Source organism: Tiliqua scincoides, chromosome 12 (assembly GCF_035046505.1).
Source record: "Tiliqua scincoides isolate rTilSci1 chromosome 12, rTilSci1.hap2, whole genome shotgun sequence".
In the NCBI taxonomy this organism is placed as follows: Eukaryota; Metazoa; Chordata; class Lepidosauria; order Squamata; family Scincidae; genus Tiliqua; species Tiliqua scincoides.
Genome location: NC_089832.1, coordinates 7,681,565 through 7,708,011, shown reverse-complemented (window position 1 = coordinate 7,708,011; position 26,447 = coordinate 7,681,565). Strand labels below are relative to the sequence as shown.

The 26,447-nt window shown below is 45.6% G+C and overlaps 1 protein-coding gene across 2 annotated transcripts in view; it reads right to left on the bottom strand.

Annotated features, from left to right (window-relative positions):
* The window catches only part of GRIA3 (glutamate ionotropic receptor AMPA type subunit 3), a 189,087-nt gene that overhangs the window by 85,962 nt on the left and 76,678 nt on the right, over nucleotides 1–26,447 (bottom strand). For both annotated transcript variants that reach the window (XM_066640006.1, XM_066640005.1), the window contains exon 4: nucleotides 10,898–11,085. In XM_066640006.1, coding sequence (XP_066496103.1) covers nucleotides 10,898–11,085 — 188 coding nt within the window. The remainder of the gene's footprint in view (nucleotides 1–10,897; nucleotides 11,086–26,447) is intronic.

The window sequence follows — 26,447 nt, the reverse complement described above, 5'->3', positions numbered from 1 at the left end:
ACTGACTTTCAAGGCCTCTGGAAAGAGCTGCTGTACTCCATGACATCCCTCTCAGCAGAGCAAACTCATTCACGCAGACAGTTAAATGCAATGGAGGCAGATTTCAGATCATTCCCTTCTACCAAGACCATTGTATACCCTCCTACACCTTCACTGTCCAATCTCATTCATAGAGATCATCCAATGAGGGCCTGGTACCAGCGTCCACACTCTCAGAGATATGGTCAGCTGATATAATAGCTGGCCCTTCTTGGTGGTGACAGCCCACTTGGGGAAATTCCTGGCGAAGGAGGTTCATTCAGAACTTAAGCCCTGGAGTCCTTTATGCCTCCTCCTGCAGTCATGGCCCCAGATCTTCTCCATATACTATGGTTAGCAATAAGTATGGCAGTGGACCAGTGTATTTTACTCCTTCTCACTGCCAACCATCTTGATTTCTTGACAACTCCCCCTCAGGGGAGATCTGATGAGGTATAATGCTATATGGGGCACTGTGGGGGAATACAGAAGGGGGGCAGTGATCTGCTCAGATTATGATGTCGTCGTGACTAATGGCTCACTGCCACCATATGAGAAGGGGTGGCCCCAGGCTGTGACCACCAGTTCCTGGCAAGGGCTCAGTCCACTCTGGGAGGGCCAATGCTAACATCAACTGTGGATTTGCCCACATCAGTATCTGTCCACATGCGGACCCCCCAGGCCCAAGTTCATTTGTTGTGCTCCTTATTGGTGTTTAGAAAACAAATCAAGACATCTTTGCTTCATTACAGTTCACACTTGCTGAGTGCATAGAGCACTTCTCATATATTACCTTGATGGAATCCATATAACCACATATCAAGTAAGCAAGCTCAGAAATCCTGTGCACACTTATCAGGGAATACCTCCCATTTGCAGTTCTGTAGGTCCTCCTTATCTGCAGGTTCAGAGCCTGCAGATTTGACCCAACACTGGTTCCAAACCTGTGTCTTGAGGACCCCCAGAGGACGTCCACAATGCAACCGGAAACGAAGGTTGTGTCCAGGGGGCTTGGAGAGGCATGTGCCCTCTCAGAAAGCTCTCAGGAGGTGTCAGAAAGGCATTTCTGGTTTTTTGCAAACATTGGAAGTGTCTTTCTGACACATCTGGGGACATCTGAACACCACAGGGCATGATGGGAAGGTGCTTCTAGTCACATCCAGAGGTCCAGGACCCAACCCATGGATTCTATTATCTGTGGGTTTCAGTATCTGTGGGTGGTCTGGGACAGATCTCATGTGGATACCAAGGTCCAACCTGTATTATGTCCTATTAAAGCAGAGAGGGAGTAACCTGCCTTAGGGCCCAATCCTATCCAACTTTCCAGCACTGGTGCAACTGCAATGCAGCCCCAAGATAAAGGAACATATGCTTCCATACCTTAAGGGAGTCTCTGTGACTGCCTCCCCACCATAGGATGCAGTGCACGCCCCACTGGCACGGCTGCACCATTGGAAAATTGGATAGGATTGGACCCTCAGCCCAGTATGATGACAGAGGGAAGAGTCAAACTGGGTAAGTCTCAATTTGTAGTTTAGTCACTGTTACGCCAAATCTCTAGATATTCTCAGGGATGCTTGCCTGAAAAAGGTGGCTGGTTTAAACAAGAGCAGGGTTTGTTTCATCGTTATCTCCTTTGCTTTGGGGGGAAAAATACATTCTAATGATTATTAACTGTTTTAACATTTATTATCATTTCATTGGGGCTTTTTTCTTTTCTTTGGTTTAGGCTCTTGTGGACCACTCTGAGAGCTTGGCCACCAGGCAGAAGAATATGAAATAGAACAGAAGGCAAAATAGAAAATTAACCAGATCGCCAATATAGAAGGAGCTCAGGATAGTGTTAATCCAGCCAGGTGGAAATGCTGTATTAAACAAGGGCTTTTTAAAAAACTCAGGCAGGGAACTCATTTTGCAAAATCGGTGCCTGGAGCAGAGGCAGGCAACTGGGTGGTCGAAGGTGTAGGCAGAAACAAAGTGGGGAAGATTAGCTGTAATTGGTTTGAAAGCCAAAATTATCCGCCTACTTACTCTCTCCCTGCCTTTTGCAATGCATGACATACTTCAGACACTTTTCCCACTTGCATAAAGTTGCCAAGCCAAAATGACAGCATGGCGTTCAGGAGGGTTATCTTTACCACCACAGGGAATCCCTATTGTACAGCAGGATAAACTCCAGTCTTCTCACACAGTTTGAGCGTCTGCTAACTACCTTACAATAAATGGATGCTTCAGTCTTTCAGGAGAGGAACCTCCAGCTTTTTGGTTTGGCTCAAGTCCATCTCAGCTTGCTGTCTGCTACTAGAAAAAGGTGGAAAGTGCACCTTGGAATTCCAGGAGACAACACCTCACCGCCTCCAGAAGTGAAGTCCTGCTAAACTGGACCCACCTGGACTCACCAGCATCCTGTTTCCCACAGAGGCCTACAAGTTGCCAGTTAGCATGGAGAAGTTCTCAGTCATGTAAGCATCCAGGACCGGCTTTAAGCCAATTTAACCAATTATGTTAAATTTATGTTCTTGTATATAAATACTGTTAATAACAATAATAATAATATTAAAATGTGCTTAAACCCATTTGGTTCATTAACTCACCTGCACTTTAAGCACACATTTAATTGCTTTCCATTCTACCACAGACATATAAAGCCTGTAATATGTTTTATTTACACCACAAAGATTCTACAGACCTCGGCTGTGAACTTGGGGCCCCACAAAAAATGTTTCCAATGGGGCCCTGCAGTTCCTAAGGCCGGCCCTGTAAGCCCCCATCCAGTGGCGATCCTGGCCCAGGTTCCGCCCGGGGCCATGACTGCAAGCTGCCGCCCCCTCTACCAGTCTCATCTCCTGCCGCCCTTCTGGAGGCCTGGGGAGGAGCCTCACCAAACCTCCGCCTTGTAAAGCCCCTGCAAACCGAAAACATCACTTCCGGTTTCATGGAGGAAACCAGAAGGGTCGTTTTTATGCCCTTACAAGAACTCCTGAAGGCTGGTGCAGCTTCCTTGGTCCTCAGAATGCCTTCTAAGGCAATGTTTCTCAAACTGTGGGTCGGGACCCACTAGGTGGGTCGCGAGCCAATTTCAGGTGGGTCCCCATTCATTTCAATATTTTATTTTTAATATATTAGACTTGATGCTACCATAGCATGTGACTGCATTTGGGGAAATGTTACAGACCTGTACTTTTAACAGACTACTATGTATATGCTTTTAATAATGATAGTAAATAAGACACACTCCTGGGTAAGTGTAGGTAGGATTGCAGCCTAGGATTGTTAAAAATTTCCTTGCTCGATGATGTCGCTTCCGGTCATGACATCATTTCCGGTGGGTCCCGACAAGATTCTTTTTCTAAAAAGTTTGTCCCGATGCTAAATGTGTGAGAACCACTGTTCTAAGGGCATAAAATCATCACTTCTGGTTTCCTCCATGAAACCAGAAGTGACGTTTTTGGGTCTTCTGAGGGCCTTACAAGGCCTTCAGAGGGCCGATGAGGCAGCACGTGACTTTCCTGGCTCTCAGAATGTCTCTACAGGGAGGTCCATTGGTTCATAGGCCGACTGAGTGAGGCCGGGGATGGATGGTGGCATGGCACCGCCCCCCAAGCCTGGTGCCCAGGGCATTGTTTCTTCTTGCCCCCCTCCCCAGTAAGCCCCAGCCTCCACCTTCAGTCTGAAATGCTCCAGCCCAGACACAGGTTTACGATCTCAATGAGAACCTGGCCATAGAAACCCACTGTTCTTATTCACCTCTAATTCATCTCTTATTTTATATTGCATTAATATTACCAGTGGAAAGGTCAGTCAATGTGGTCTCTATCCTCTGAGAGGTGTTTGGTTAATCACAGACTCATTCTTAGGTCTATTGTGTAGTGAAGGCCTCTGGACAATACAAGCATCATTTTGGAAATATGGACATTATCATCTGCCTTGCTGTTTGACTCATGTTTTGTTCACTGGGATGCTTCCATTTAATCTCCAGATTGCCTCTTGGCCTTGCCTTTTATGATTGCATTGAAAACAGTCTCCTTCTTAACAAAAAAGGGCACAACTCTCCAGAATGAGCTTGGCTGTTGGAAAGCCTTGCCGTTTGGAGCTTGGCCGAGCGACTTCCTCCTCATCTCTCCTTTGGGTATTGGAGTGTAAATGGGCACAAAGGCACTCTGCCCTGAAATGAGACACGTTGCCTTGGCAGAAGGGAAGTCATCTTTCCGAAGCCTGAATTATTCGCTCTCAAAAGGGTTCAGCAGCATTCTAAGAGACTAACCAAACCGAGACTGCATCCACTTGATGCAGATAAGAATCAGTTTATATCTACCGAGGAAAGGCTCGGAAGAGGAGAAAACAAGACAAGATCCAAAGCCAAGAACCAAAATGGAGATTTCAGCTGCAGGGCCAGAATTTGCTTGCCAAGCGGGAGTACAGTCAGTTCTCGTCATACGCGAATTTGCTTATCTGCAAGTGGCAGAATTGCTAACTATTTCTTGTTAACTGTGACTCTGTCCTTGTTATCCACAATTTCTGTGCCAGTGCAAGCTGAAAGTTGTATGGATTTGGTCAGTTTTCCACATCAAATGGGCATTGGCTCTTGGAGAATTGTTGGACACAGTTGTGTTTGCATCCAGGCTTGCCCCACCATCTTGGACACTGTCTTGGAGACTCCAGATCAGTGGCATAACTAATGATCGTGTAGCCTGGTGTCAAGCTCAAAATGATGCCCCGGAAGTGATGTCACAACCGGAAGTGATGTCACACCCAGGCTTTTAAAAAAGTGAAAATTGAAGGGCAACCTGCCTCCTCCCCCCAGAAGCTTGCCATCTACTTGCTCTGCTGCCACCCCCCAGTCAGTGGCATAATGCATCTACCTGCCACCTGGGGTCAAAGAAGATTTTGTAGCCCCCCCCCCCCACAACAAAATAAAATGCAATTAAGTAAATTGAAAGTTTTCCCCTTATTGGTTAGAGACACTGTGCTGGGCTGAAGAGGGACAGTTATTCTCCCCCTACTAAATATAAGATGAGCACCCCTGAAAAAGTGCCTCTTTACCCAGTTTGCAGGGTAACGGTATTATGATACATGGAAATGAAAGCAGACTCATATTAACACCTTATTCATTCCATGCTGTTTCAGAATAACATCTCATTGGCTCTCAGAACAATCAGACTCATAGGTCAGTTTTAAGTTAAGTTATGAAAATCCACTTTCTGTTCCATAAGGCAGTTGTGTTTTCATTTTCTGGTTAATTGGCTATACCTTTTGATAGAATACAGATATTCCAATGAGGTTTGTTTCATTGCATTCTGCATTAAATTACCTTTCCAATGATATATAACATGATGGTATTATTCCTACATATCAATTTTTTTTCACAATTTTGGACACTAGTATCTTTTTAGATTGTGAGCCCTTTTGGGACAGGGAGCCATTTAGTTATTTGATTTTTCTCTGTAAACCGCTTTGTGAACTTTTAGTTGAAAAGCGGTATATAAATACTGTTAATAATAATAATAATAATAATAATAATAATAATAATAATAATAATAATAATAATAATAATAGTGTCAAGCTCAGCTTGTCGCACCCCTTGTTGCCTGGTGCAACTGCTATCCCCTGCACCCCCTTAGCTACGCCACTGCTCCAGATGAACCTTCACAATCCTGGTGATGATGATCAGAGGCCATTGATGAGAGGTCTCTGGAAGGCTACCTGAGGGTCGCGTTGGGGTGCGACAAGCACAGGGAAGGAGCCAAGATACTGGTGGAGGAGGAGGACAAGTGAAGCAATCTCCTCCCCACCTCTGAACTCTGAGGCCTTGTTGTTGGGCCATCATCCTTCAGTGAGTTGAGGGATAGCCAGCATGAAGAAATCACCATTGCCACAACCTTCAATGCACTAAGGGTTATTTAGCAAGGAGGAGGAAGCATCAGATGTTAGAGATGTTCATGAGCCCTTGCTATCACCCAGCCCCACAGACCTCAAGATTCAGATTCATAAAATACATAGAGTATATGGCAAATAGGGTCCCCTAGAATCTAACCCCATTTTCCCCATAGTCTCAATCAGGGGTGCCCAAACCCTGGCCTGGGGGCCACTTGCAGCCCTCAATCCGGCCCGCGGGGAGCCCCCAGTCTTTAATGAGCCTCTGGCCCTCCAGAGACTTGCTGGAGCCCATGCTGGCCCAACACAACTGCCCTCAGCATGAGGACAACTGTTCGACCTCTCACCTGAGCTGTGGGATGAGGGCTCCCTCCACTACTTGCTGTTTCATATCTGTGATGCAGCAGTGGCAGTGAAGGAAAGGCTGGCCTTGCTTTGTGCAAGGCCTTTTATAGGCCTTGAGCTACTGCAAGACCTTCATTCAGTCATATAAATTCCATCTCTAATACATTCACTTTTGTAAATTTATTCAAAATTGAAATGTAATTAATTCTTTTTTTTCCCTGGCCCCCGACACAGTGTCAGAGAGATGATGTGGCCCTCCTGCCAAAAACTTTGGACACCCCTGGTCTCAATGATTCAGTATCCACTAATTTGGCATCCACTTTTCCAGGAACCTAAACCTAGTGGATAACAAGAACTGATGTTATATCAATATATCATGTGTTGATCAGCACTCTTACAGACTCTCAAACTGAGATTTGTTGGGGTAGAATTCAGACCTAAAAAGCAGGCCAGAGCAACCAACAGTTTGGGATACACTGATCTCAAGCCTCTACGGGAAATGCAATACATTGCAATTTTCATATTTTCCCTTCATATTCGTCTGGGTTCCCCCCCCCCCTTTATCTGGGAAAATTCTCTTTTAAGCTACTGGGGTGGAAAAAAAAAATCTGAAATATGCAAATCCACAGTTATCCTCTCCCACAGTGCAGCTTTATCAGCCCAGTGCAGCTGCTTCAAAGGGGGATAATTCCCCCTTTCCTTTGCGTATCCTTACTGCAGAGATCTAAGAAGCGTTTCATAGGGTGTTTTTTTATTATTTACCTTATGTGGAGTTAAGTTGAAAATAATGAAGCAAGGCATTTTCAAGAAAAGAAAGGGGGAAAAAATATCGCTCATCATAAAACCCAGAGATATTCCAAGCCTGATTTTCCACCTGTGGAAAATTAATGCCACTGTTCTTGGTTTCCAAACCAGAAAAAAAAAAGAAGAAAATCTCAGGAGGTCTTGATCCATAGATGGCTTTATCACTAGGCACTCCAACTTGGGGCAGATGCCAGAAGTTCTCTTGCAATTCATTCTTGTGACTACAGATGATGCAAATTTAACCATGATTTTCTGCAGACAAGGCTCTTTGGAAGGATGGCTCAAGGTTGTACTGGGTGGACGGATAAGGAGGGGGGGAAAGCCATAGTTTAGCTTCACAAGCTGTTGTGCTCTGCATGTCTGATGTGCAATTGCAATTTAGCTCAGCATTCACGCATATGCTGTTGAATGGGAACAAAGTACAAAAATTGAAATGTGCCTGGGGTGGGGGATCAAATCAGGGCTCCTGGCAGCACCTTTCCTGTGCCATCAAGATAACTCCCAGGTTAAAGGAATTATTGGCCTGAACTCTGGTGGGCTGCAGAATCCAAATTTGTTACACCAAATCTCTAGATATTCTCAGGGATGCTTGCCTGAAAAAGGTGGATGGGCAGCAAAATGGCAGGTGCGTTTCAATGTAAGTAAGTGTAAAGTCATGCACATCGGGGCAAAAAATCAAAACTTCACATATAGGCTAATGGGGTCTGAGCTGTCTGTGACAGATCAGGAGAGAGATCTTGGGGTGGTGGTGGGCAAGTCGATGAAAAGCGTCGACCCAATGTGTGGCAGCAGTGAAGAAGGCCAATTCTATGCTTGGGATCATTAGGAAGGGTATTGAGAACAAAACGGCTAGTATTATAATGCCGTTGTACAAATCTATGGTAAGGCCACACCTGGAGTATTGTGTCCAGTTCTGGTTGCCACATCTCAAAAAGGATATAGTGGAAATGGAAAAGGTGCAAAAGAGAGCAACTAAGATGATTACAGGGCTGGGGCACCTTCCTTATGAGGAAAGGCTATGGCTTTGGGCCTCTTCAGCCTAGAAAAGAGACGCCTGAGGGGGGACATGATTGAGACCTACAAAATGATGCATGAGAAGGATAAGGTGGATAGAGAGATGCTCTTTACACTCTCACATAACACCAGAACCAGGGGACATCCACTAAAATTGAGTGTTGGGAGGGTTAGGACAGACAAAAGAAAATATTTCTTTACTCAGCGTGTGGTTGGTCTGTGAAACTCCTTGCCACAGGATGTGGTGACGGCATGTGGCTGAATGCCTTTAAAAGGGGATTGGACAAGTTTCTGGAGGAAAAATCCATTACAGGGTACAAGCCATGATGTGTATGTGCAACCTCCTGATATTAGAAATAGGCTATGTCAGATGCAGGGGAGGGCACCAGGATGCAGGTCTCTAGTTATCAGGTATGCTCCCTGGGCATTTGGTGGAGCCGCTGTGAGATACAGGAAGTTGAACTAGATGGGCCTATGGCCTGATCCAGTGGAGCTGTTCTTATGTTCTTAACTACAATTCCCAGGAAGCCTTGCAGGTCTCTTGTTATCTGGTGTGCTCCCTGGGCATTTGGTGGGGCCGCTGTGAGATACAGGAAGTTGGACTAGATGGGCCTCTGGCCTGATCCAGTGGGGCTGTTCTTATGTTCTTATGATCTCCTGTGGATTATTCTGGATGCCTGCTGAGTATGGCTATTACCCACACAGGCCCCAGCCTGGGATGCAATACCTGTTTGAACCTCCCATCAGGAGGAAAATCTGATACACTGTTTAAGAAGGATTAGAGAATCAAGTTATTACAGTCTGAATTCCTCCAGTATAGCAAACACTGACGATGAATTACTAGCTTCTTGGCAAGGCAAGTAATCTCTAGCTAAGCTCTGTTGCCGTGTTCCTACTAACCTTAAAAGGCGGCAGGATCTGACCCCAGAACTCCAGTTGCCCACAAAGATTCAACTCAAGGCTTAATTGGAGCTGAATGCTGTCGGAATTGATTCACATCCACAGCATTCCTTCTGATTTGTTTACAGCAGGGAGACTAGTTTGCCATCAGTCAATAGCAGAGAAACTTGCTCCAAAGAATATGCTAATGCTTTATGAAATTTCTAAGTGTGCTTCCTAGAAATGTAGGCTCCACTGAACTCAGTGGGGGTTTTATTTTCCCCTAGTAAACACAAATACGATCAAGCTGCAAATGTTCCTTTTGAGTTAATCTGGGCTGGAACACAGAAGAAGAGTTTGCATCAAGGGTCAGAAGAGTTACGAGGACCAGCTTTATAACTGGCCCAGGATTTTGCTTGGTACCTTATTATTTTTTTAAGAAAACCCTTCAACATTTTATACTGACTTTACCAGGAATATACCCAAGTTTCTAAGCTATTAGTCACAAGTGTGGATGTCACAAGATGGAGTCACAAGTCACCGACCCCATCACGTGACTCACAAGTCATAGCACACACCCATCGCAACTTGACAAAAATTCAAGTCCTTCAAGTTGTGAGTCTGAGGGCCCAAAAACTTTCCAGCACTGGTGCAATCACAATGCAGCCCTGAGGTAAGGGAACAAATGTTCCCATACCTTGAGGAGGCCTCTATTACTGCCTCCCCACCACAGCAAGCAGAGCATGCCCCATTGGAATGGCTGCACTGAACTGGATAATTGGACAGGATTGGGCCCTCAGTCCTTTTGAGTCACAAGTCCTTGAACAAAAATGCACAGAAAAAAGGAAGGTGGTAGTGGGGTGTGTAAGTAAGCAAGAACACACATACACACAAGAGATAGCATGTCTCGTCATTTCAAGTCCAGACTCTTTGGAGTCACTCGCCCCCAAGTCGCGAGTTGAATCGGAGTCAGTGACATCCACGAGTCAACTCAAGTTGTCAAAAACAGTTGCTCTGCACAACTTGAGTCAAGTCGACCTGAATTGAGTGCCCATCACTGCATTTCACTTATTTTATATATGTTATTGTCTTCCATCATGAAATTCAGGGTGACATAAATAGGGGTCCAAGATAGTCACTTATCAAGGCACTGACCAGACCTAGATCTAGCTTCGCATCATCCAAATAGCTATAGGCCATACCCAGAAAATATACATTTTGCCAGCATAATGTTGCCATGTTATATGCAAATATATGCAAATTAACCGTTTGGGGATGTTGAGATGCCACAGGCCCTGCAAGCCTGGCACATTGCTTACTCATCTTATCCTGTGAAGTTGGTTTCTATTGAATCAGGTCACTGGCTCCTCTAAGTTCACACTACCTGGTCTCTGCTCTCCAGGGTTTCAGAGAAGGCCTTTCCCAGCCTTATCTGGCAATACTGAACCTGCAATCTTCTGCATGCAAAATGTAAGTCTCAATCCACTATTGCAGTCCCTGGCCAGGAGCGGTTCATGCTGGGATATGATCAGAAATAGGAATGTGACCAGTGCTGGTATTCCATTCCATTCCCTCCTGCAAAGCTCAAAGATCTTCTACACTTCCTCAGCCTGTGCAATTAGGTCCTTCTCCACAAAACTCCCTGCCTCCCTCTCCAATAGCTAATCTACCTCTTGCCTCTCCCTTACTTGAGAGGAGGCAGTGACCCATGCCCCTTCTCTTCTTAGACCAATGCGTCTGGTATAGTCCCAGATGGGACTAAAGCCAAAAGCCATCCAAAATTGGGCCGCGACCCAGGGCCTGGCGGACTCTGGTGCCAACCCTGTGCAAGCTACAGGAAGGAAGGAATATCTGCAAGATGTCAGCTCATTCCATAAGGCAGAGCTCAGCGTGCATCACATGTAAAACGGCTGCAGAACAACGCCCCGGTCACAGAAAGGAAGCCTGCCCAGCCACCACGTACCTGTTCCAAAATGGTATTGATCCTCTCAACCTCACAGTCAATCAAGTATCTCTTCTCTTGCCGTTTGTCCATTTCCTCAATGATGGCCTTAAACTCTTTCACGTCTTTAATGCTTCCCACGGATCGGGCAGTCACTTGCCAGTTATTTTGAACGGCTGCTTCCATGATTGCCTGGAGAATGGAAAATCCTAGGGAAAACAAAAAGAAACAGAGAGAAAAGATGGGGAGCAAGTTGAAATAATAATTAAAACAACCACAACCCTTCTTTGGGAACGGCTGTTGTGTTTATTATCCTGTAGAATTAAGAACCTGTAACCATTCTGTGACCCTGAGAATCCAACTAAACAGAAAATGGTGGTTGTGTTGCTGTTCAAACCATCCCTAGGTCAGGGCATACCCTACTCTTCCATCGTGGCCAGTGATGTCATTGACTGCATCAATTTCTTTCCAGGCCTGGAGGGTATATGCACCCTTCACTGCCTTCATATGCTTGCTACCACTTCCTCCGTGCTATATATATACACATTGCACAATTCATCGCATCACGCTTGCAGTCTTGGTTTGCCCAGATTTTCAAGACTGTCCTCAGCAGGACAGGAATTGATTGGGAAGCGCTCCCTGGCCTCTCACTGGCACAGACTGAAACATTACATAAACAGGAAAAAGATCAATTAAGTTTTTGAGACAATTATCCGAGATGTGTAACGCGGACGTGTGGCGTGGCCAGGAGTGGCTTTTTATTCCATGCGGCGCATTAAAAAAAAATTCACGGTATGTAATAGCATTAAATAACACTTCTAACGCTCACATTAAGGTAATACAGACATTTAGCGGCTTTGACAGAGTAGGGAGGCAGCGTGAAATGAACAAAGAACCGCACAGTGGGAAACGTACGCTTGCAAACCAAGCAATTCAATCCTTGCGAAACGACGGTGACTGCAGGTGTAGACCGAGCCGGAGCAAACCACTGAGTGCTAATTGTAGAACAGCTGGGCAAGTAATCTCCCGGAAGGCTGCCTGTGTGGAAGCTCTTGGAGGGGGGGAGCATAGCTTTGTATCTTTGCTGTGGAGGTATGCAATGGCCTTGGCTTGGTTCAAGGAACTGTTATTTCCTACAATGAGGTGAATTCAATCCAGAGCTATGGGCAGCTTTCCCAGTAGCCACACCTGGAGAGTGGCTGGAAGGCAATTAGTTTGTCTGAGCTAGACAAACTAATGGGCAGCTCTAAGGAGTTGGCGGAGGAAGAGGGACAGACAATTCATTACTATAGACAGTTGCCCTGAAAACAGAGCCACAGAACCCAGAGGAGTCTTCCAGAAGCCAGAAGCGACATCACAACCATAGAGAAGATCATAGAGGTCAGTGTGCCATGAGAAGAAAAACACTGAAAATTGTCAGTTTAGATATAGGGAGAGAAGAGGGAAGAAGAGGGGATGGATACAATGGTAGACAGGGGATTTTCATGCAGTGTTTTCAGCGGCATGGACTTAAGGTTATTTAGCGTAGAAAAGGAGGACTAAAGGCATGTCAAAGGTTCTAGGTTCAATCCCTGGAATCTCCAGGTAGAAACAGGAGAGACACTGGTTGGCCACAGTTCTAGATCATGGAAAGATACTCTTCTCACTTTCCCTCAGTGGACAAACACCAAATGCGTGGTGGCCTGGGGGTGCAAGCCAGTGAACATGTTGGCACGGGGTGGAGCTGGCTAGCTGTCATGCTTCTATCTGCCTCCCCCCCATATTGGTCCTCCATAGAGAACTAATATCTGAAGAGCGTACCATAGTGCTCTCAAGTGATGAATACATTACACAAGGACAAGAGAAGGACAGATTTTTTGCTTTGGTACGTGAAATGTTAGACATGTAAAATATCCATGCAAGGACCATATTGGCAAGTTGAAATCAATGCTGAAAGATCACCTTGTGGTGACTTTTTCACAACCCATGCAATTGACCCTAATGGTTAATTAGCTGGTTTATGGATTGGGCTGTTCACCCTCTGCTCTATGTTTTAAAAGATTAAATTCGGGCTGCTCCCCAGTGCAGCATCCTTTAACTATAACTCCCCCCCCCCACTTGAAGAGTTTCCTGACTCTCTTAATGACGTCCTGACTTTCGCTACTTAATGCTTCTGATGTGTTCTTGCTTCCGTACGTCTGCACTTTATTGCTGTACAATTAATACATGCTGTGCTTGGGAATACTGTCTGGCTTCCCCTCTCCCCCGAGACCACTGAAAGAGAGGCATTTACATATGTATAGTACAATGAACTCAGTCTTCCTTAACATCATATTTTACAAAGATGGCTATGATGTTTCAGACAGCATTACGATTTGGCTACATGCTGAAGAATGAGAAGGTACAAGCCTTAATCACTCAGCAGCCTACAAATGAGACATTTTGATAATTGAAACTCTGAGCGCAATTAAAGAGAAATTTATGCCTCTTTTTTTTTAGTCGAAGGACAATTTCGCCTTTTACTGCCAGTGCTAAAGATGTTTTATGTTCTAAGAGAATGCACAGGTGCACATAACTTGGAGGAGACCTATCCTAGCACGTGGCTATTAGGAGATGTGCAAAGGAATGGACATGAGTCTTCCAACATTTTAGGGATTTGCTTGGGACAGAGATATAGCTCAGGATCAAACTACAGGTGGTGTATAATGCTTCATCACCCCATTTTTAAAAGTCAATAGCACTTGTGGGTATCGAGGAGATCCCCAATATGGAATGGATTGTGTGTGTGTGGGGGGGTTAACTCTTTGTTCCACCATGATCTCAATTCCAGAGGAAAATTTTCACTGGCACCAGGATAAATATTTTAATCAGAGTAGTAGTAGTAGTAGTAGTAGTAGTAGTAGTGGTGGTGGTGGTAGTGGTGGTGGTAGTAGTAGTAGTAGTAAATATCTCATTTTGATATCTCATTTGATATATCATTTTGACTCCGCCTCCAGGAGCGGCAGCTGGAGCTTTAGCACCGGGTAGAAGGGACTCGTCAGCCTGGGAAGGCAGCTCATCTAAGAGAAGGAAACTCTGACTTCAAACCTCCACTGCCTTGTGGCTATATCCAGTTGTGGAAAAGGCTTCAGGAATCAACCTCGAGGCAAAGTCCGGAGCCGGAGTCCCTGAGGCAGTTCGCGGCTGTACACAGTCACGCTCTGGCAACTCCTGCGATGCCACTGGAACCAACTGTATTGGCTTCTGCCTTTCCATTGGACCATTCCAGCGACGTGGAGTGGGGGGATTTGCTGCATGGGTAACAGCCTATCCTCCATACCTACTTTACCCAGGCTTCGCGCACTGGAGGTGACACTCCGGGAAGCAGCAGTTTACCGGTTATAAGTCTTCGCTTGATTGGCATAGAGCATGACACCAGGGGCTGCTTCTGACGGTGGGAGAGATCATTGCATCTCATTGGGCAGCTACTGCCCGCCTTAAGCTGGCCGGTCCCCAGCCAGTAAGGTGTTGCATCGCCACGGTCCGTTAACCTCACGGGGTGCGTGGGATTTAGGGTGAAAACTGACAAGCGGATCAACAACTCTGCACCATACAACAGAAAACAGAAAACTCCTGCCCTAAAGCTGGGCACCTGGAACGTAAGGACAATGACACCTGGCTTCTCTGATGACCTGCAAGAAATAGATGACGCACACAAAACAGCTGTCATCGACATGGAGCTGAGCAGACTGCAGATGGACATTGTCGCCCTTCAAGAGACGAGGTTACCAGATTCCGGATCTGTCAAGGAGAGAAATTTCTCATTTTTCTGGCAGGGAAAACCACCAGACGAAACCAGGGAACATGGCGTTGGCTTTGTGGTCAGAAATACCCTGCTGGAATCCATCATCCCACCTACTGTGAGAAGTGAAAGAATTTTGTCCCTGCAGCTCCAGTCATCAGCAGGACCTGTCACTCTCATCAGTGCTTATGCACCGACTCTGTCGTCTCCAGCAGAAGCCAAAGACAAATTCTACGATGACCTGGCCACCACTATAAAGAAGATCCCCGTAAAAGAGCCATTGTTCATCCTCGGCGATTTCAATGCTAGAGTTGGTGCTGATAACAGTTCGTGGCCCACTTGCTTAGGTCAGTTCGGCACTGGGAAGATGAACGAAAATGGCCAACGCCTGCTAGAGTTTTGCTGTCATCACTGTCTCTTTGTCAGCAACACGTTCTTCAACATGAAGCCCCAACATAGAGTCTCTTGGAGACACCCAAGATCAAAGCACTGGCATCAGCTCGACCTGATTCTCACCAGACGCTCCAGCCTTCCCAGCATCAAGATCACACGCAGTTATCATGGTGCTGCCTGTGACACTGACCACTCCCTGATGTGCAGCAGAGTGAAACTGCAAACAAAGCGACTGTATCACATGAAAAAGGAAGGAAGACCTTGCATTGATACCAGCAAGACCTGGGATCAGAGAAAAGTGGAGGAATTTGCACGAGCGCTTGAGGAATCTCTTCCAGGCCTGGCCCGACGCAAACGCATCCAACAGATGGGAACATTTCAAGAATGCAGTTTACAACAACGCCTTGTCCATATTTGGCAAGAAGACCAACAAGACGGCAGACTGGTTTGAAGCCCACTCTGAGGAGTTGACACCAGTCATTGAGGAAAAGAGGAGAGCTCAAGCAGCATACAAGGCCTGTCCCAGTGAGTGCAACCTGCAGGTCCTCCGAGTTGCTCACAGCAAAATCCAGCAGACTGCCAGGAGATGTGCTAACGACTACTGGCTCCAGCTCTGTTCCCAGATACAGATAGCAGCTGACACGGGCAACATCAAGGGGATGTATGATGGTATCAAGCAGGCCCTAGGTCCAACACAGAGGAAAATTGCCCCTCTGAAGTCTGCCCCAGGCAAGGTCATCCAGGATCGGGTGCAGCAGATGGAACGCTGGGTGCAGCACTACTCTGAGCTATATTATAGAGAAAATCTAGTCACCGAAGAAGCGCTGAACAACATTAAGTGCCTGCCTGTGCTGGAGGAGCTTGACAGTGAACCAACCCTAGAAGAACTTCACGTGGCCCTGGACTCCCTTGCCTTTGGTAAGGCACCTGGAAAAGACAGCATCCCTGCTGAAGTCCTAAAGTGCTGCAAAGAGATCATCGTCACTGAGCTGCATGAAATCCTCTGTCTCTGCTGGAGAGAAGGTGGAGTACCTCAAGACATGAGGGATGCAAACATCATCACGCTGTACAAGAACAAAGGTGACAGGGGTTACTGCAACAACTACCGCGGCATCTCTCTCCTTAGTGTTGTAGGAAAGCTGTTTGCCCGAGTTGCACTAAGGAGGCTCCAGGTACTTGCAGAGAGTGTCTATCCAGAATCGCAGTGCGGATTCCGAGCCAACAGGTCCACCACTGATATGGTATTCTTCCTTAGACAGCTGCAGGAGAAATGCAGGGAACAACGACGGCCATTCTTCATAGCCTTCATAGATCTCACGAAGGTTTTCGACCTGGTCAGCAGGGACGGCCTCTTCAAGATTCTCCCCAAGATCAGATGTCCACCCAGGCTCCTCAACATCATCAGGTCTTTCCACATGAAGGACACTGTTGTCTTCGATGGCTCCACATCAGACCCCTTTGACATCCGAAGTGGAGAGAAGCAGGGCTGTGTTCTTGCGCCAACCTTGTTTGGGATTTTCTTCGCTGACCTGCTGAAGCAGGCCTTTGGAACTGCAACAGAAGGCATCTATCTCCGGACCAGATCAGACAGAAAGCTCTTCAACCTCTCCAGACTGAGAGCAAAGTCCAAAGTCTAGCTGAAATGTCTGCGTGACTTCCTCTTTGCCAACGATGCAGCTGTCACTACCCACTCTGCCAAAGATCTCCAGCAGCTCATGGATCGTTTTAGCAAGGCCTGCCAAGATTTTGGACTGAAAATCAGCCTTAAGAAAACACAGGTCATGGTTCAGGATGTGGACTCACCTCCCTGTATTACAATCTCTGAGCATGAACTGGAGGTTGTCCATGACTTTGTGTACCTTGGCTCAACAATCTCCGACACTCTTTCTCTCGATACCGAGCTAAACAAACACATCGGTAAAGCAGCTACCATGTTTTCCAGACTCACAAAGAGAGTCTGGTTCAACAAGAAGCTGACGGAACATACCAAGATCCAGGTCTACAGAGCTTGCGTCCTGAGTACACTTCTGTACTGCAGTGAGTCATGAACTCTTTGCTCACAAAAGGAGAGGAAACTGAATGCTTTCCACATGTGCTGCCTCCGACGCATCCTCAGCATCACCTGGCAGGACAAAGTTCCAAACAACACAGTCCTGGAACGAGCTGGAATCCCTAGCCTGTATGCACTGCTGAAACAGAGATGCCTGCATTGGCTCGGTCATGTCGTGAGAATGGATGATGGCCGGATCCCAAAGGATCTCCTCTATGGAGAACTCGTGCAGGGAAAGTGCCCTACAGGTAGACCACAGCTGTGATACAAGAACATCTGCAAGAGGGATCTGAAGGCCTTAGGAGTGGACCTCAACAGGTGGGAAACCCTGACCTCTGAGCGGCCCGCTTGGAGGCAGGCTGCACAGCATGGCCTTTCCCAGTTGAAGAGACACTTGGCCAACAGACTGAGGCAAAGAAGGAAAGCCCATAGCCAGGGAGACAGACCAGGGACAGACTGCACTTGCTCCCAGTGTGGAAGGGATTGTCACTCCCGAATTGGCCACACTAGACGCTGTGCCAGAACCACCATTCAGAGCACGATACCATAGTCTTTCGAGACTGAAGGTTGCCAGCTACTAGTAGTAAAGCATTTCTATATCACTTTTCATTGAGCAAAGCACTTCACATGCATTACTTTGCAATCCTTGCAGCATCTCTGCCAGGTAAATATATTATTTTCCTCATTTTGCAGATGTGGAAGACTGAGGTTGAGAGGGAACAGTTTGCCCATGGCCAGCTACTGAGCATGGCACAGACAGGATTCAAACCAAAGGAATCCTGATTTACAGCTCAATCTCTTTGCCATTACATGACAACAGATCATGATGGCCGTATTCCATATTTATGGGGAGCAGGGTACTCTGTTCTCCAAACCAGAGATTTTCAACCACTGTTCCGTGACACATTGCTGTGCCACAAATGGTCCACAGGATTGCCATGGGAGTTTGGGGGAGGGTCATTTATTAGTAGGGCCATTGGGGATGTGAGCCTCCACTGGCAGTGAGGTGTGCTTTGTCAAATTGTCTAAACCAGATGGTGCGCCATGACAGTTTTAGCACTTGTCAGTGTGCCACGAGATTAGAAAGGTTGAAAATTGCTGCTTCAGTCTATGGAGTGAGAAAAAGCAGTACATTTTTTTACAGGCAACACAACTACCTGATAGGTGGTCGTATTCTGTAACACAACCTGAAACAGCTGCTGATGAGAGTATTTCAACCAACACCCCCAACCAAGATGTGTGAACACTCCCCCCCCCCCCGAAAAATACATTTTTTTCTTTACCTAGGAGTAGTAGTGGGGGCATTATGCCATCACAATATAACAGAAAGCAAATAAAATATATATTTGCTTACTAATCAAAACCAAAGAAAAATAAAAGAAGATAGGACTTAGATATTCTATCATCCCTGTAGGCCATAGTCCACCTCTCCCTTACCACATTCTGTGTAAGATTTTCTGCTAGAACAGCAAACTTCCTCATGTCATTTAACAAACATGTTTGCACTTACAAGAATGGCCAATCTGTCTTGGTGGAAACCATGTCCCTCTTGCACATGTGCAAGTTCGTTTCTGATCATGCCCTGGATCCACATGACCTGAATCCAACCCTATGATCTTTTTAATGAATGACAGCTCAGGTTCTTACGATTTTCACATCCTCCGGAGTTTGCTTTCTGTGCAGCTTGACACTGTTGTAATCACAACTGAAACCTCCCAGTTTTCAGCTGAGGTGTGCGCTGTAATTTCTCTGCTTTCTTTAGTCACGTCCAAAAGAAAACAGAATGAATATCTTGTTGTCATAAGGAAAAAACCAAATACTGCATTTCAACTACTATTTTAGAACCCCATCTCCTTCAACATGGATACGTCTTAGATCAGTGGTTCCCAAACTGGTGAGTTGTGACCCACCAAGAGAACTGGAAGTGGTCCATTCCCCGGAAGTGGCTCAGAAATGGGTACTCTGACAGCACCACAGTGATCGCGGCATCACTGGGAACAATGGGTTTTCTCCCTTACCTGGGGGGTTGGAGAGGCCTGCAGAGAGGGCTGCAAGACCCTCCCAGAGGACAGTACAACCCCCCAAGTAAGGGAGAAAGCTCCTTGCTCCTGACAGTGGTGTAATTGCAGCATTGCCATCCCCCCCCCCACCAAGACTTACAGTGGTCCCAGCTCCCTTGCAGGTGTTTGAGAACTGCTGTCTTAGATGATATCACTAAACCCAGAAAAATTTTCTTCCAGTTTAATCACACTCTTCTCAGAATGGAGTTAAACAAAGGGAGGGGGGAAACAAAGTCTTTGATAAAAGTTCACTCAGCAAGAGGTTATTCAGCCTCAGGCAGGACTGACCCAAAATACATGCATTACACTCGATCAGATAGTATTATAACAATCACGGAATGCAACACATGAAATGAAAGATCAGATAAGGCCGTGCATCTAGTGGGCCATACAATATCTTTGAGAGCATGAAAATCTCTGCGACAGGCATCAAGTGAACTAGTGCGAGAAAGCATCAGTCATTGACATGACCCTTCTGCAGTAGCTCCATCTTCAGTATATTCCACTCCTCGGCAGGGTGGTCCGATTTCAATCTCAGCGGCACTGAGAATGGAGAGGAAGACTGAATGTTGGGGAGAAGCTGGTTTTGAACAGAGGAGCCCCTGCTTTTCTCATTGCCATCTGTGGCTAGGAACATACACAACTGCCGTATAGTGGAGACAAACCATTGATCACTGCAGTCGAATATTACATCCAGTGATCTCCAAACCTCACACAGAGGTCGTCCTACCTCCACTTCCTAATATTAAGAATGCACCTACAAGCCACCTTTCCTGAATCAAATTGTTGGCCTACTGAACCAGATTGGCAGAGACTCTCCAAAACTTCAGACAGTTGTCTTGCCCAACCCTACCTGGAGGCAGGGCCTCTGAGAGGAATTTTATCAGGGGGTATGAAGTTTCTTTTGGGCCCCTTCCCAAAGAGGGAGGGTGTGAAACAGTGCTGGGGGGTGGCAATGGGTGTGGGCAGAATGGGGGTAAAACAGGCAGGAGGAAAGTGGCAACAGCTGGAATGGCCTTGGAGCCTGGTCTACCAGTCTTCCCAATGCAGAGCTCAGGTCTACCTGCCTGCCTGGCGTTGGTAGCTAGATACAGTAATACGAAAACCAAACTTCTAAGACTCTGTAAAATCTTTCAAATATAGAAAATCATTGCAGGAGATTAGTAGCATTGTATTTAGTAGCACACTCGAATGAAAAGTGTGCTGCATACACCAAAACTGACTTCTGCAGCACCTGCAGTCCCACAGCTGTGTTGCTGAGCTGCTGTACACTCCTCCAAAGTAAGCGGATCCACAAGCCAAAGAGCTTCTACAGCAGGCCAGTTTCCTCCCAGATGTGACAGGGTTAAGGAACGTATGCATTCCTGGGCCTAGTGTTTATGGCTTGTGGCTGCCATGTGCCCATGGTAATGCCCCAGCATCCTGTGTGAGTTGTGAGTCTGGATGAGATTGGAAAATGTAAGATCCCAGGAAATTTCTGGGCCCCTTCCTTTGGCTCCTGGGCCCCCTTTCGGACCCTGGGCCCAGGTATAAATTATTCCCTTTACCCCCCTCTCCTAGGCCCTGCCTGGAGGTATCATCAGAATGAGTCACATAGGTGTGGGGTGCAGTTTGACTACTTGACCTCTTCTCTGGCCCACTGCTTGAAGCCATCCAGACTCATGAGCAAACTGGCCCTTCTCTGTTCCCACAATCCTGGGATTCCCAAAGTGTGTGTTACAATGTCTTAGGGAAGTGTTTCCCAAACAGTGGGTTTCGAGCTGATTTTTGGTGGGTCACAAAAAAGTTTTTGAAATATTAAAAAAACCACCTTGCAAGCACCCTGGCCCAGTTTGTAGAAGAAAATCATTAGCTGGAATGCTAGCCTGTGGGATGAAGTAATCTTCAGAACCCCAAATGTCACATTTTCCAATTTTCTCTAGTAATTGGCATGTCGCAGATCACATGTGAACCCACATTAGTCTTTTCTCTGCTTTGAAGTTCCTAACTGTACCTCTTGCTATCCAGTTTAGGTTTCTGAGTACCCTGGAATGACTGTAAAGGTTTGGGGGAACAATTCTTGAACCCCATTTCTAGGAAGAGTCTAGCAAGTATCTATACACATCTACTATATGTAAAGTCTCTAGCAGCCTCAGGAGCACAGAACACCGGTTATTATTACTCAAAAATGTATTAATTATTATTAATAAATAACATATTATTTCTTCCTAGATCCCTTTTGGCTAGTGGGTCATGATACATTGTCATTTTTAAAAGCGGGTCCTGGTGCTTAAAAGTTTGGGCAGCACTACCTTAGGGTGTTGGGGCATCCTCATGGGGTGCCATGGATGCCATCATCTTGGATGTCCCTAGTTGCTCCTCCTATCTGTTCCCCCAGTTGCCACCAGCTTGGATCTCACAAGATTTGGCGAGATCCAACATGGCACTGCCCAAATCTCATGAGATTTTGGTTTTACCATCTTGGATCTCACCAAATCTTGTAAGGTTTGGGTGCCACTATCTTGGATCATGTGAGTTTTCACAACATCCAAGATGGCAGTTGCTCAGCTGAGCCAGTAAGAAGAGGCTGCGGGGACATTGTGACCCTGTTTGTGAACCACTGCTGTAATCTAGACATTGACAAACCTTCTGTCATTTTCCCCACTGGAGTCACAGGAACTAAAAGGACAGAAGGGCGGAGGGAAGTTCAATCATTTATTTGCTCATCCTTTGTTCTCCATCATTGTTTCAAGATGGAATATGCTGCCAATAACTACAGCTTAAGGGAGGGGGCAGCTTTTCACCGACTACAGGACACAATGTAAAAACAGAAGGATCTGAGTGAGGAGGTTGGGCTCCTTGCAAATGCTGAAACTCATGACATGCTCATCAACCTTGAACATGCCAACTCAAAGAGGGGGGCAGACAAACGATCTCTCTGTGCTGGCTGATGCTCTGCTGAAGATGCAAATGAGTACATGTCTGCCCGTGTTTATGTATTTATCCAAGGAAAAGGGACCTAATTAGCACTCATGCAGCTAGTAATTAGCAGGTTAGCGGATAACCTCATGTGCTGGGCGAGACAGTTGATCGGTGTTCCAGGAGAGGTTAAGTGCTCAGCAGCAGGGACTGCAGAGCTTATAATAGGTAGCACTCCACTGGAGGTGAGAAGCCGCTGTTGGTTTTTTAAAATTCTTTTTTCTCTAAGTGCCCAAAGCACATTCAAAATCCTTCTGGGTACATTTGGCTTATTAAACCATTTGTGAGAAATGGTGAAGGGAAAATTAATTGATTGGATTCTCCAGCCTGCCTAGACCCCTCTCGAGTGTGAAGGGCAGCCAGCGTGCCACAAAGCCCTGCTTGTTCTCAAGAAAGGGAAGGCTGCTGTACTTTCACAGCCTGCATTTGCTGTCATGCCATACATATTCAGGCTGAGAGAGACCGCTAAACCCATCTAGCTCAGCACTGTGTGTACAAGCCAGTGGCCCTCCAGAGCTTCAGACCATGGTTCCTTCCTGAGCCTTCCTAGAATTGACAGGTATTAAACTTGGGACCCTCTGAGCTACAGCCCCAAACCCAGAGTTCATCATTTGGCTAGAAAATCTACTAAAAACTACTAAACCTAAAAACTAAGGCTTCTGTGGCTGGAACTATCGCACAATCAGAGGTTCATTCCCTGGGTTTCAAGACCACATTCACCTGACTGAACAACAAGGAGATTATTGAACAACAATTACTTACTGAACAACAAATTCTTTACTGAACAACAAGTGGATGGAACAGATGGGCGATTAGGGATGGGCCCAGATCTATTAGGGAGCTGATTGGCTGCAATATCTTAGATCAGAAAAGCCTGGCTATAAATATCCTTGTCTTGTTCTGGCACTCAGATGGGAGTGGGCTTTGCAGAAATCTGATCACCATTGTCCAGGCTTAGGGATCTATTGAACTTCTGGCAGGAATATTTGTTTTTTGTCTGCACTTAAGTGGAGCTTTAACATCCCTGCTCCTAGTTAGTTTTCATATTTCTTTAGTTTTTAATTCTATTTTTTGTCCCTTGACAATGCTCAGTACAGGGTGAAACGTAGGGTGAAAATCTAGACTTGGTGAATGCGGCCTTGAAACCTGGGAAATGAAACTCTGACTGTGTGAGCTTACCTTACAGTCATGGTTCCTCACACAAAAAGACTCCAGAACTCCCAGGGCAGAAATCAGGGCTGAGCCCATGATTTGGTTGCCTCAGGGGATGGAATGGAGAGGGCTGGCCACCTTTGTCTCCTCACCTGCCTCTACCTCTACCTGCCTCTTCAGCTCCACTTGATTCAAATCCCAGGTCTCAGTTTCAATCCCTGGCAAGCAAATGGTCACCTGAATGGGCTGATCATGTAAGAACATCAGGATGGTGTTAACCAAATTGCTAGAGTCCCCAAGGGCTTGGGGTTTATCCCTGGTGCAGCAAAATTAAAAAAAAGAAAGAAAAAGCAACAGGTTTGAAGTTTGGAACTCTTCCACGTTTATTCTGCAGAAGAGAAACAATCAAAGCTGCGCAATGGGTAAGCAAGGGGCAAGCCTCTTTGCCCCCTCCAGGGCAGGCTTCAATATTTATACAAAGGCATACAAGCAAGCAAGTTTCTGCCCCCTTACAGGCCGAGCTCATCATACATGGTGGTTCCAGTTACATTCCCACTCTCTTTCTTTCTTGTCTACCCCCTTCTCTTTTTGGCTGGTCTTCTGAATTCTTCAGGCCCACTTTCCATCTGATAACAACAACTGATTTTCTGGGCTTCTTCTGGTGTGGGAACTGCTGGGCTCAGCTGAAGCTTCTCCGGTTCTCGTAGTTGCTTGGTTCTCATACTAGCTACAAGCTGCTTGTGCCTTATGTTTCAGCCGTGCTTTTCCCCTTACAGTGAGACCAAAGGTCCATCTAATAATTCCAGCATCCTGTTTCCCATGGTGCCAACCTTCAAGAAATCTAAAAAGTCTGGGTGAACAGAGTAGCCCTCTGTTGATGATGCTTCCCCAGCAACTGGTATCCAGAGGCATATGCTGTCTCTGGGTTTGGAGTTAACATATAGACCACATGACTGGCATAATCGACCTTATAGGGTTGTTGTAAGAATAAAGGTAGAGGAAGGAAAAAGGATGCTCTTTATGCCTGCCTGGTCATGTTGGAGGAAAGGTGGGATTAGAACATACCTTAAAAATGCATACTAAACTTAGGGATGACAGAAATTAATTTCTTAGTTCTTGAGCCTGGATAACTCCTTGAATAACTCCTTCAAAGAAAGTCAAGAAACTGCTGAGTTTAAATAATGATAAATATTATTCCTTTGACGAAACAATCGCAGGAGATTATGTTAATCGAGCCAGGAATGAAAATTCATATTCTTCATAAACAAAAGTATGTTAGCTTAGTGTGTCTTGGATAAATGTCCCAGAAAAGTCAAATATTTGGTTTGTTAAATCATCTCCTATTTTGTCAAAAAGGTTCCCAATGTCGAACCTTCAACCATCAAAAGTGAGTAAACATGTATTTCCTCTTGTTAAATTTGATCTATATATTTTTAAAAATTGAAGCTATCTGCACAGACTCAAAACCATCTGAGAACTTTCATTAGGAGAGGCTATTAATCTTCCATAAAAGGCAGGACGATGATAAAACCCTTTGTTCATGAACACGGTAATCCATTTTGTGACCAGAACAGTCCTGAAGCTGAATTTTCTTTAAAAGAAGCAAGATAGTAATTAAGGTACTCTGAATTTAAATAAGCTTTTTACAAGGATATTAGTGATAATTCATGGATCTTAGCTCACATATTGGTTACAAATCTCTCTTTTTGAAGTGATTGTTTTGCTGTTTTTTATTCTTTTTTCAATGTCAGTGGTACATTTTTAATTGTGAACTGCCTTGAGTTCATTTGGAGAAAGGCACATTACAGTTTTAAACAGATGAATGAATATATATAACTTTAACATTTTATTCCTGAGGCAGACCTGACCCCAACAGCTTTCACTCTAATTCAGCCAGAAAAAAGAACATCCTTTGAAGCTCCTCCTTTTTTGGAATGCTGTGACATCACTGGATTCTTCAAGGAGTTGAACCAATGGGTGTGAAGTCAGTCACAAGATGCTTGAGGATATGAATGCCCTGACACATGGATAGCATAGGAGGGAGGGGATATCAACACTGATACCCTATGACAAGTCAGTGAGTGGGATTGTGGCCATGGTTCAGTATGTACACAGCACACATAGAGTATTAAAATGGATGTTGGTTCATATTGAGTGGTCCTAACACTGGAGCCATGAGACACAGTGTGTGCGCTGCAGTGGAAATTCTAACAGTAACAGAGTCTCTTCTCCAAGCATATTCATCATTAGCTGGAGCATTCAACCCAAGAAGTTTAACAAATGGGATGCAATGAATATTGGGTGGGAAGAGAATTCACATTCTGTTCCATTCTTTTCCCTCAGAAGAGTTAATCTGGTAATTTTCTTTGCCTTTCTTCAGTTTATTTTATGCACCAACAAAAGAAAAATGACACTATTTTAACATTACCTCCCTACAATATTTATATCTCTGCAAATATGGACAGCAGAGATAAAACCAGGTCAGTGCTGCCTGGGAGCCAATGTACAGTTGCCTAAAAGAAAATGGGAAAAAAAAACACACATCTAAAAATCACTAATTATTTGCTTGCAGATGTTACAGCCTCAAAACCCAATGCTAGCATGTACTCCAGGGACAGCATTGTAAGGCCACGGCCATCCTTCGCCCTCGACTTAATGTTTACTCTTCTGCTGAACCGAGATTATTACAGCAACAATCCTATGCACTCGTTATTTACATTTGTTTATTTGGAACATTTGTGAGCTGCCCTTCAGCATAAGCTCCCTGGCAAAAGGAAGGCTAAAAACAAATAAAACAGAATTAAAGTCACACAATCCCCCAATACCGTACGGACACAGATGCAGAGGCTGTCCTCCTAAGGTGATAAACAGCAGGACTGTCAAATGCCAATTTTGCCCAACTGGTACACATACTGGGAGATCTGGGAAGATGGGGGAAGTCATTCCTTGGCACCCGTGTGACCTCAAAGTTGGCACTAAGTGAACGTCTCTAGGATGGGGGCACCATGATTGAAAATACTCTTTCTAGAATCACCACCCGCGTCACCTCGGATGGTGAGGAGACTTGGAGAAAGTTCTCTGAGACTTGGAGGAATCAATGGAACAAGCAACCCAAAGAAGTAGAGGATGTAGGACAGTGGAAAAAAAACAGTCTAGTTGCTCAGGGTTTGAAAAATCACTCTTATGTCCTAATGAGCC